Source organism: Belonocnema kinseyi, chromosome 8 (genome assembly GCF_010883055.1).
Source record: "Belonocnema kinseyi isolate 2016_QV_RU_SX_M_011 chromosome 8, B_treatae_v1, whole genome shotgun sequence".
Taxonomy (NCBI): Eukaryota; Metazoa; Arthropoda; class Insecta; order Hymenoptera; family Cynipidae; genus Belonocnema; species Belonocnema kinseyi.
Window position 1 is genome coordinate 112,758,479 of NC_046664.1, and position 12,835 is coordinate 112,771,313.

At 36.0% G+C, this 12,835-nt stretch overlaps 1 protein-coding gene across 1 annotated transcript in view; it reads right to left on the bottom strand.

Annotated features, from left to right (window-relative positions):
* LOC117177737 (sodium- and chloride-dependent GABA transporter 1-like) overlaps positions 1–12,835 on the bottom strand; it is a 344,932-nt gene that overhangs the window by 96,669 nt on the left and 235,428 nt on the right. The window contains exons 5-6 of the mRNA XM_033368637.1: positions 892–993; positions 330–498 (exon numbers count right to left, since the gene is read on the bottom strand). Of these exons, the coding sequence (XP_033224528.1) occupies positions 330–498; positions 892–993 (271 nt within the window). The remainder of the gene's footprint in view (positions 1–329; positions 499–891; positions 994–12,835) is intronic.

Sequence of the window (12,835 nt, forward strand, 5' to 3'; positions counted from 1 at the left end):
ATATATCTAGTCGGGAGTGGTGCTGACTGAAAACAGATGATTTGGAGCGATTCGAGCGCCATTTGTTGGTCATTCTAAGGACTTATTGAACTACCCTCGTACCATTGGTCAGTTCTACTGGATTAACTTGTTATTGTAATAGACAAACAGTATACATGATCAATTTGCGAAAATAAATTATTTCTAGGGATTTTAATAATTAAAACAGAAATTGGTACATAAAGGTCAAATATTCTACGGCATCACTTCAGAATGAAAAAAGTCTTTTCAAGACCATTGCATGAAAGTCCATTTTCATTCACATAAATACATGTGCATTAAAAACTTACTCCCAAAATTCTTTCACAGGATCTTTTAAAAGAGTATGGCTCATATTTCCAATACGCGTAGCACATATCGTGTCTGTACTTTCGATCCAACAGCGGGTTTTTAATCGTTCTGTTGGTGTTATGCAATATCGCGTGTTCCACGTATTGTCACAAGTTCTCCATGGAACATCTGAAAAACTTTATTCCTCAAATACAAGTAATATCTACATAATTATAGTAATACATATATTTATACATTATTTTAACATAAAAATGTATGTTTTAAATTACAAAGAAAACACTAGAAAAGATTCTGGTTAAATATTCGCATTTATAGTGTACATTTTCTACTCCTTACTTAATTCGTCTGCTTGCAAAATAAAAATGTTTAAGAGTTCCCGATTTGAATTTCAATAGGAAATAAATACGTGCAGAACTTGGGTGTGATTTGGCAAGAAAATCGTTTTGAATTAAATGCAAGCAGTTGCGATATTTTGCATAAAAACCTTTTTCTCAGAACTTTGAATCATACAACCCCAACCTTGGCAAATTGAAGGATCACAATTATGTTTAATTTACTCACCGGCGCGAAGCGATACCAAGAAGTAAAAGAGAGCCCACGCTAGAATTATAATGTAGTATATGTTCGTCCAGCAAGAAAGGACACATGTTGCATAACCAATTCCTAAATCATAAATTTTTATAATATTTAAATAGATAGACTGTCCATTAGCATTAATAATTATTGTACCAAATTAGATGTTACAACAAGTTACAAATAGATATAAATGAATATTTATTATTTATGATAATTATATATTTGCACACACACAAACGCGCGCGCATACATAATTGATTTAAAAAAAATTGTTTTTGCATATTTAAATTCAGATACGGGACTAAGTTGTACTGTTTTTGACGACAATCAAATTATCCCACAGTACCGGTGTAGAAATAGCCCGGTTTCACCCGACCAGAAGAAGGTTTCTGGCCGGAATCTGACCGGGTCATACCGGCATACTATTTTGTTAATTGCCCGGCCGAAATCTGACCAAGTTCCCACCAGGACCTATTCGGGCCAAATCGGGCCACATCTGATTTAACCCGGTTTACTATTTCATAATTGCCTGGTTAAGATCTGGCCGGTTTGTATAAAACAAATGAATATTACAAATAAAACTTCACACTATATATAAACTATATATAATTTTTCCGCCCGGGAACAATATTAGCAGAAAAAAAATGGTGCATAACAAACTACTGCCATAAGTGGGTCGTTCGTGATTATCTGACAGGTGAAAGGCCAATTTTTTTGCCGTGACTGCGAAATCGTTGACCCACTTTTTTCTATTTCCAAACATAGTTTCCCAGTGCAATTATACTTATTTTTTTTGTGATACGATTTTTGCTTACTTTTAATGCTTTTATATATTATCTTAAATAACAAAAAAACTTAATAAAAAGAGTAATAACTTTTTCTGAACGAGGTTTTGAATTATGTTATCCTGCGTGCACGTAATGACGATTCGGCGATTTCCGGAGTCTTTAATGCTAAAAACGCAGAAAAACGAGGGTTGACGCCAGGTTATACGTTAAGAAATTTGTTAAATTTCACAAAATTGTATCCAATTTTCTGCAGCAAGTGGATTATTTATAAGGGTAAGTGAATTTTTTTGTTAATAAGTAAGCGTTATAAATATTCTTCAAAGTTAATGTTAAATCAATTTTCTCAACTGGTTTCATAGGTTCGGATGTCACATGAAACCCCTGAAACTTATTTTATCTATTGAAGAAAATTTCTTCGAAACTTAAGAGTTGTGATACTTTACCACAAAAGGAATTTAGTTGACACATGTCTTTCTTTTTCTTTATGTCTCTGCACTATTACTTTTTTCAAAAAAATTTTTTCTTGCAGCCCGACCAGCGTACGATCGAGGAGCCCAGTCTAAAACCGGTCGGATCCCTACCGGGTTACCATATTTGTATCCGGGATCCGACCAAGTAACCCGACCGGGATCCGACCAGCACAGCGTGACGAAACCAACCAAAATCCGACCGGGCAGCCTGACCAGATTCCGGATACAAGCAGGGCAACCTTGCCGGAATCTGGCCCGTACCCGGTAGTAATTTCTACACGGGTATTACCAAATATATAAACTGTGGTTTCCATTAGAACTCATTTTTTGTTTCAAGGGAGCGGCAACTTAAATGAACTCCACTTCATGAGTAAAAATTATGAACGGGTTCGGGCCGGTTTCCCGCAGGGTTGCCCTGCTTGTATCCGGAATCTGGTCACTGCCCGTTCGGATTCTGGTTGGTTTCGTCACGCTGCGCTGGTCGGATCCCGGCAGGGTGTACCCAGTCGGCTCCCGACCGGGTTACCCGATCGGATCCTGGATACAAATAGGATACAAATAGCATTTTACTGGAGCCTTTTTACCACAGCGAACATATTCTACCAACTGGTAGAGATAAGAATTTTTGTCAGCACTTATTTCCACCTGTAAAAAGATGTTGGAATTTCAATTCAAGAACTGCATTCATAATAATAAATATATTAACTACAAACATTGATGCAATGTAAGTACTAAAATATAGGTTATGATTCTTAAGTTTCTGAAAGAAATTTAATTGTAAGAAATTAAAGTAAAATTGCATAACAAATTTACCTTATGCGTAACTTAGTTTCCATAGGTTTTTGTACAAGAGATAAAATAAATTTCAGGGGTTTCACGTGACATCATAACCTATGAAACCGGTTGAGAAAATTGATTTAACATTAACCTTAAAGAATATTAATAATGCTTACTTATTAAAAAAATAATTCACTTGTCTTTATAAATAATTCGCTTGCTCCAGAAAATTGGATACAATTTCGTGAAATTGTACAAATTTCTTAACGGATAACCTGGCTCCTTTCTTTCATAATTGATAAAAAAAACACCTAAAACACAAAAAATTGGTCATTCGCCTGTCAGATATTTACAAACGACCCACTTACGGCAGTCGTTTGTGGATCTTTCTTAAGATGTTTTTAAGGTTATGATAATTCTATTATGCACCATTTTTGGTCCGCCTGGGTCCCGGTGGGAACTCGGTCAGATCGCGGCCAGGCAATTAACAAAATAGTATCCCGGTTCGACCCGTTCAGATTCTGGCCAGAAACTTTCTTCTGGTCGGTTCAACCCTGGGTATTTCTACACGGGTTGCTGAAAAGAAAACCAAAACGATAAATAAGCTCTAAATTGTACCTTTCCCGAGTAAAAATGCATCGATTTGAGTTCGACTTGAATTGCCCCCAATCAAGACATGCTGTAGTCGGAAAGTTCGACTTGAGCACGTCTCAGTTTTGAGACGGAGAAGGACTTCAATTTATGTATTAGAGACAAGTTTCTGTGTCTTGAAGATATAAATTTATCTCCTGAGTCAAATTTTCATGACTCTAACACGAGCGGTTTATAACTTCGAGTATATACCTGTCTTAACAACACTGTAAGCAACATTTGCAATTTTAGTATACATGGGTATATTAAATTTCGTATATGTTTTCTAAATTCATTAGGTTTTGTAATTTTAGTCTACTTACGTATAATAAATTTTGTTTAAGAAGTTATTTGTTTACTGAATTTATTGAATGGATCATTTGGAGCAGCCAATTCACTTTTTGGTTTACGAGGAAGTAAAAAGAAGGTGCTTTTGCTAGTGAACGAGAGCTTATCCAGGAAAACAGGATTAAAAAACAACCCATCATAATCAGAACGAAATTATAATCACCCAATCCAGAACGAAAACGAGCCTACCTACACGTAAAATAAAATTACTATAAGCGTGTACTCAATTTAGTATAAGCGTGTCCTAAATTTGGTATATGCGTATACTAAATTTCATATACGTGTATACTAAGTACAATATATGCATATACTAAATCTAACACAGTGAAAAAGGGTCATTCTGACTTTCATAAAAGCTAATTTTTGTTAACGATTAAACAATCTTGTATATTTCTATATATATATATATATATATAAAGAGAGAGAGAGAGATTCAATCAACTTATTAACAGATTCTCAGCCAAGACAAGGCTCGACTTGAGACAAGTAAACGCCGTTTTGCCTATCGTGGACATAAAAGTAAGACGAAGGCCTATGTCTCGACTCAGTGTTCAGACGCAGCCAGACATCGATGTCTTAGAGACGAACTCAAGACATAAGCAAGTCGAATTCAAGTCGAAGCATTTTACTCGGGTACTTGGTGTTTCAAAGGATCCCAATTGTAATTAAACCTATTTATAACGAACCCATTTTTCGCTTGGCCCACTTCGACATTTTGTTTGATTAATAATATAAGTTTTACCTTAAAACACACATGTAAATGAACTCTGACTGACATAAGTTAATAAAGATAATTCAATTATAATATATTACCGCAATTAAGATAGATATAATGACTTGATAGATATGAGTTGCGCAGGTTCTGTAGCAAAGTTGTCAACATGAAGGCATATTCATATACAAAAAAGTTTTCGTCTTAAGCCATCGTTCGATAACTGCGAATCGACCCCTAACTATTGGAGCTCAAGTTCTTAATAATGCCAACTTTTATTTGAGCCACAACTTTAGCCAACCCTCTAGTTTGTTCAAAAACCGCTTGTTGAGCTACAGGGCAAGACAACCTCTAAAAGTTGCCAAATGTTTGAAAATGTTTAATTTTCGAAAAATATAACTCTTATTCCTAGGTTTAACTGAAACATGCCAAAATTATTAGAGATTTAAGAGCAGTGTCTACGAAATGAAACCATAATAATAAGTTTTATTTCCAACCCACCCCCACCCTCCCCGCAGCGCCACTAATATGACTAAAAAAATTACATTTTGTCGTATTATTGTTACTCTTTGGCATTTTACTTCGTCTTTTAATACAAATAGTTACTAATGAACTATTTGAATATTTACCGTCACTTTTTGAACAATTTTCAATTGTTTAAACAAATATACATTATTTAAACAATGTTACATTTTCCAACATTTAAAAAAATAATCGAATTTTGTGACTGAAGTGCAATATTTTGTCATTGTTTGAAGTAGTACATTTTTCCAAAAACATGTTGTAATTATTTAAAGAAATAATTCTTTTTTATTTTTAACATTTCTAAAAATTGAGCGACAGACGTCCACTTTTTTCAAATTGGTATCCTATGCTATTTTTTGTTGAATAATTACATAATTTTGATAATTTATTTTAATTTTTGATAAATTTCTATTTGCTTAAACAATATTCATTTGCTTAAGCAGTTTTTTTCGATAACTAAAAAATGAAAGAAAATTGAACGCATACAATTATGTTTCTGACTGTATAGTGTATAGAAAGAATAAATTACCACTTTTAAATTTTTTTAATATAATTAGAAATATAATTTGATTATATAATCAATTTTGCAAAAATACTTTTAAAATCGTAATTAATTGTATGCCTTATATTTTATTTCATTTCTATAATTATCGAAAAATAACTGCTTGAGCAAATAAACATTGTTTAAACAATTTGAAAAAAGTGGATTCCAAACAATGATAAAATATTTCATTTCAATCAGAAAATACGATTATTTTTAAAAAATTTGGGGAAATAAATAGTTATTTAAAGAGGTTGAGGTTGGCTTGGAAGTGAAAGTTATTATTATGGTTCTATTCGAAGAGATTCCTCTTTAAAATTCAATTTTGGACCACCCTTATGCGAGGTGTGTTCAAAAAGTAAGGTGACTTTTCAATTTTCGCGGGCTACGTACATTCAAGTTTAAAATTTTGTGTTTTATTGTGTTGGTGCACTCATCACGATCATATGTTCACAGTTTTGACTATACATAGCTCGTGTTGCTTTTCTGGCAGAGGCTTAAAAGGTTAGAAGGGTTTGGTGTGCTCGGCGATTTTCATCTTTCGAAAAAAATGGAGCAAAGAGTTTGCATTAAATTTTGTGTAAAAAATGGAATCCAGTGCTCTAAAACTCTTGAAATGTTGACAGTTGCATACGGTGATTTGCATACTCTGAGTAAGAAAAATGTGTATAAGTGGTACAAGCTGTTCCAAGAAGGCCGAGAGGATGTCGAAGACGAACCTCGCCCTGGACGTCCCAGCACGTCAATAACAGATCAAAACGTTCAAGCAGTGGTAAAATGGTGTTGAAAAATCGCCGAATTACCATCAGAGAAGTTGCTGAAGATGTTGTCATATCGCTTGGCTCATGCCATGCTATCTTTTCGGACGTTTTGGGCATGAGACGTGTGTCAGCGAAATTTGTTCCAAAACTGCTTAATTTTGTTTTGTTCGAAGTTAATAAAAATTATGTCAGACCTCGAATGCGAAGCAGAATTAATTATCGAGAATATTTATTTCCAGTATCTTTGGCACTTATCATTTTCGACAATTGACTCTTTCCCCAGGAGCATTTGGTGGAGCGTTATAAGGGCTAATGCCATAAGAGTGACAGATATGGAAATAAAGCACTTTTAGTACCGCATTATGCTTTTGGGTATGCGTCGTTCCCGTATGAGTTAAAGAACTAGATATTATGTGTCATAGGTGCTTAAGGTGTGCATGACACGCTCTGAAACTATCATCGGCAATGTATTGGCTCAAAGTCTGACAATGGTATGCATACGACATCGACTGATCCTTTACAATGTTGCAAAAGATGCCGTGCATTCTCTTATCGAGCAGCTGTTCGCGGAAATTTTTCTCCTGTGTTTTATTGAGTCGGGTCTTTAGAAGTGAGTATTTAAGATGGATAATGTTTCATACATTTTGCTGCTACGCTGCTTCATACAGAAACGCTCCTTTGCCCACTTCTTCGTTTATCCTGAGTCCTGACCATTACAGGAAGGGTGTTTCGTCTATTTGCGACTATGTGCCCTATACCCAGAATGATCTTGTTGTGAAATCGCTGACCGGATAACTTAACGTGCACGCTTTTTTTCACGTGCACAACCTTCCGAGATTCGATTTCGAGGGATATGAGCTCGTCTTTCACTCAGGAATCCACTCGAAATCAGTTTAATTAAATTCATTAAAGTGAGACACCGTCGCCAGATTTTTAGACAAGAAATTTCGGATGATAACTTTAGAGCGTGTCATGCACACCTTGAGCATCTCAAATATTATTTATCTGAAATAGACAGAACAAGACACTTTATCTTTCGACGGAGCGGTAGTAAAATAGCACTTTATTGTACTGCGACAAGCGGCACGTAAAGTGACAGCAAGGAGGAAGAAGTGAGTGAAAAGTGAAAGAAAAGAGTGAAAAGATTTCATTTGAAACCTAAGTGCATGCGTATGCGATACATAATCTACTATTGCTTGTCCAACTAATGCGGGAAGTATGTACATTCAAAGTAGTCCGGGAGTGGGCAATTCTGCCCTATGCAATAATATGTCCAAGGATAAAAAGGTGTTATTCTTATGTATTTTGAGCCGCTGAATCCGAATATACCTGTTTTTTTCGAAAAAGTGTTACGTTTTGTTTAAATCGCAATTTTTTAAACAAATGATGAAAAATTGACTTTTTCGATCTGGACAATTTTTTTTCTAGAAAATATGGCTCATCTTAAGACGAAAAGGACTCTAGAAACTTTTTCGTAAAATGCATATGTGAAAAGATATCAATTTTGTAAGGTCCAAAATTTCACGTTTTTCACTAACTTTGAACGTTAAAAACATTTGACCTATTCAATATTTTTGAAAATTGGAAACGCACTCATTCTTTGGTACATAATATTTCTCAAAATACTTTGTTAATCTAATAACATCCACAATAAAATTGTAAATATTACAAATACTAAATTTCTTAAAAATAATATAAAATATATATCAAATTTTCTTATGTACATTAAAACTTTTCATTTGATATAGAGTTCAATTTATGTTTATGCTGTGGTCCTCCGCCCACTTGCGTTATTTGTAATATTTACAATTTTATTGTGGATGTTATTAGATTAACAAAGTATTTTGAGAAATATTTTCAAAATCATTGTAGCTCCAAGCAATGAGTTACTTCAATTTATAGTTTATTCAATAACGTACGCAAGGAACTTATCGATCAATAAAAATAGATTGTTTATTTCAATAATAACTTATTTTTTAACTGATATTTATTTCGAATTCAAACCCATTCCCGAGATATCGACTAAGAGCGGGCGAGCACATGTGACTACGACGCGCGCGGCGCGCAAGAGCAGTAGGCACGTCGAAAAGTGCTGACTGTTAGTCGCGAAAATAATATTTCCGCCGGGTCTGCGCTAATTTTGAATTACATCAGGTTAGAAAGTAACTTTTAAAGAATGAGTACGTTTTTTCAATTTTCAAAAATATTGATTAGGTCAAATGTTGTTAACGTTCAAAGTTAGTGAAAAACGTCAAATTTCGGACCTTACAAAATTTATATCTCTTAAAATATGCATTGCATGAAAAAGTTGCTAGATACCTTTTCGTCTTAAAATGGGCCACATTTTCTTGAAAAAATTGTCCAGATCGAAAAAGTCAATCTTTCAGAATTTAATTAAACAATTGTGATGTAAACAAAACATACCACTTTTTCGAAAAAAGCCGGGTATATGTGGATTCGACAGTTCAAAATACCTAAGAATAACACCTTTTTATCCTTGGACATATTATTATATACGGCAGCATTGCCCGCTCCTGGGCTAAAGGCACAATATGTCACTAAAAGTGCTTTATTACCATCTCTGTTACTTTTAGAGCATTAGCCCTGACACCACTCTCTCAAATGCTTCTAGGGAAATAAAGTCAATTGTCGAAAATGAGAAGTGCTGCATACACTGGAACTTTATCCGTTCGCGATTTGTTTCTGTTGCAAACTCGAGGCCTGTTATTATATCCGGAACATTATGTTAAGCTAGTAACCCTGATCATCGCTGCTCTTAGTGGTGCCAAGCTTACACTGGTTAACAGCCTGGGAAACATCCCTGCGGGCCAAAGAAATGCTGAGACACTTGCGGGGAAAATGCAGTGGGGGGTAGTGTTCGGGTCGCTGCGTCACTTTGGGGTCAACGCTGTTAGCGATCGACACAAATAGTCAAGAGCTTTTTATCGGGAGATTTTGAAAAAAATCGGGAGATTGGTAAAAATATTTGAATCATGATTATAATGATAAAAATACAGTTAATTGATAGAGTTTCGAGATATATAAGTAAAATTACATAATATAAAGCATTTTTCTTAGTTCAAACATTTATTCATTCACATTGCAAGAGAACTAACCAATCAAAACGTAGATTCGGCAGCCATTTTTCATTTTCTCCCGGGTTAAATTTGGATTTTCTTGACGCTAAAATTTCAATTTTAAAACGATAATAAGTGATACAGTTATACTACTTTGTTATTATTTTAACACTAGCTAGCACGTGAGAACCAATGAGAACAAAGACGCACGTACAATCGACGAATACAACTAGAATCAAACGAATCTCCTGTAAGCTACTCAAAGGTATGAACGAATCATAACGTCAGGTTACTCAAGCCTTCTTTTAGAGGCCCTTCACGTTTGAACGAAATAAACATCAATCAGAATTTAACTTTCCAATTTAGAAATCTGCCATTGGGTGAACTCTGATTCATGTCTAATTCGAAATTCCGAGTCACACTTGATAAAAATGTAAAATCAACTAAACTCCAACTATTGAAGAAAAAATCGGAATATTTCAAGAGCAATCAAAGTATCAGTCAGTCTCAAAAATCAGTACATCTTCCGATAAATCAGTAGCAATGGCAGCTCTGTTGGGGGTGCACGATGATTTTGCCGAATCATCGTATTAAGTATGTCGGAGGATTCCCAGCACATGCGCAGTGGATGAGATTCCCACCCCCACAAGAATGCTGGGAAATACGGGATCATGCGGCCGCGGAGAATGTGCAAGTTGACAGGAGTCGGCGTAACCCCTGTGAATAGCAGGGAATAGCGCACGACTAGTGCCGAGTCGAAAAACTCGGATATCGACAGCGCGCCAACGCGCTGCGGGGAAAATAACTAGCTACTTCACGGTGTAATATGTTACGACTCACGCTAACATCTGCAAGTTGCAAACTTGAGAAATTCAAAACAGACCTCCCTCAATTTTAATACCTTTCAACTTTCCCATGCAATCAAAATGACAGGAATTCTATTCTTTAACTTAAAACTGTTCCCTGGTTCTTTTTAATGTTCGCTTTTTTCCTCTATTAATATTTACGATAACCACTTAAAGAACAGTCACACGTGTTTCAGATTAACCCACCCAGGGGCCTTGACTATGCCGTTTCGACCCTTCCGGCTATGTATAAAAAACGGGCTCTTGTTTCGAGTTTTTCAAGTACCACGTAAAACTGTCACCGAACGAACTACCAATTCCAGCGACTCATAGGGCGTGACTTGTGCCCCGTGGGCCCTTTGCGTTAGAAAGGAAAAACTCTTTAGGGGTTAGATTTAGAACTGCGATTGGCTAAGCGAGGGTGGATTGCCGCCTTCAAGTCGACTTGAACCAGCAATGTCTCGGTGTAGCGCAGCTACTAAGGGGACGCAAAAAGTCAATCTATCGTCAATTTTCGTTTTGTACACTTCACTCGTCTTGAAATATTAAAGACATTTTTTGTAAATTAGAATCTCCCGGTTCGGACGCGTTCGCGATTTAACGAGCGTTCGGTAAAATAATTGTAAGTGCGTGACTCAGTGTAAAATTAATAATCCAACAAAATTAAATAAACAATTTGACTTTTTCTTACATTTAAATTATTTTGTGTATAGTATTTTATTTTGCTACTTTCCACAATTTCAGGAGGTCGTTTCAACGGCCGTAATGCATCAGCGATCCCGAACGAGAAAGGACATTTTTGTTTAATTGGATTGAGTAAGTTTAAATTTTCGCGCTTGTGTCGGACATTTTGAACAAAGTGCGGACGTAACAACGGAAAGAAATTTAGGACAGCTGTTACGTTTGGTATAGTAGGGCAACACAACCACGAGTTTAACGCAACCTCAGCGCCATTTTGCGTGAAGCGGCTGCCTTAAAATGTGGTGTAATGTTGCTCTCTTATATTTGGGAACTCTGCTGTCCCGAACGAGAGAATGTAAACGTACTACAGTAGTCGATCCGACTTCTAGATTCATATAAACTTTCTATGAACCGGCGCATGTCCCGAAAATAACGCAACCGTCTTACTGAATTCTGGGAGTGCTGTTGTCCCAAGAGTTTAACGTGCCGTTCGTCCCTTTGTGTGTGTTTAGCTCAGCAGTGGTACGCATAAGTACCGCAGTCGCCCTAAATTGCAAGGAAACGCAGGGAAGTGAGACATGTCTCACTTCCTTGCGTTTCCTTTCACTCTACCAATCTTTAGTTGTAATTTTTAGACACAAGTGGCGCTCTGACTCTCACATGAGAATAGGAGACGCCACTCTGAACGTCGTTTGCTACCCTGAACTCCCTATGGGTCGTGTGTCGAAGTTGTAGACACACGTCATCGAAACTAGTTCGTTGCTGACGTTGGACAAGGTGATGGCTAGTTTCTTTTAAGTTAAACAAAAAATTAAGTACGTTCGTTGTCTGTACTTAATTGGAACTTATAGTTTCAATCGACTTGTTAGGGTCTGGCAGCCACTAATACCATCCTACGTCGGTAAAGTTCAAGCTAATGGAATGTAGAAAATCTAAATAAAATTGCATCAAGTGATCCATAATATACTCTGACTAATTGTAGTTAATTGGAACACGGGTTCCCCCTGTTAAAATATCAGACCCTAAAGACTCTAAATTAAATTATGCTTCATCTCAACAGAAGGTATTTCATTTTATTATATCTAACCTAACCCCTCTTTCGTGCGCAACTCCTTACCCTGGCGGACCGAAGGAACCGAATGGAGCCTCTATAAAGTACCCGTAAAGACCCCGTTGTGTCCCCATTCGGTTCCTTTTTAAAAACTCGGAAAAACAGCAAAATCAAGTTTTAAATTGTTGAAATTCGGATTCTACGCTAAAATTCCCTATAGAAGGTCACGGAATAATCGCAATAGTTTTTTTCTGCAACGGTAAAAAGTTCAAAAAATTATAAGACGTATAACGCCTGTTGACTGATACACTTCAAACACATCATCTCTAAGTAGCAGTCAACAGGCGTTATACGTCTTATATTTTTTTAAACTTTTTACCGTTGCAAAAAAAACTATTGCGATTATTCCTTGACCTTCTGTATGGAATTTTTAAGTAGAATGCGAATTTCAACAATTTAAAGATTTATTTTGCTGTTTTTTTTAGTTTTTAAAAAATTAACCGGGTGGGGACCCAATGGGGTCTTTACAAGTACTTTGTAGAGGCTCCATTCCATCCCTTCGGTCCGCCAGGGTACCTTCCCCACTCTGTCGGAGCGGTCGGAGCAGCGATAGCATTTCTCAGTTTTACTTCTAAATAACAGTGATTTTGATTTAAAACTACTTGGCTCCCTTCTGGTAAATTGTTGCACTCACCTACGAGTCCAAATTATATTTAAAATCAT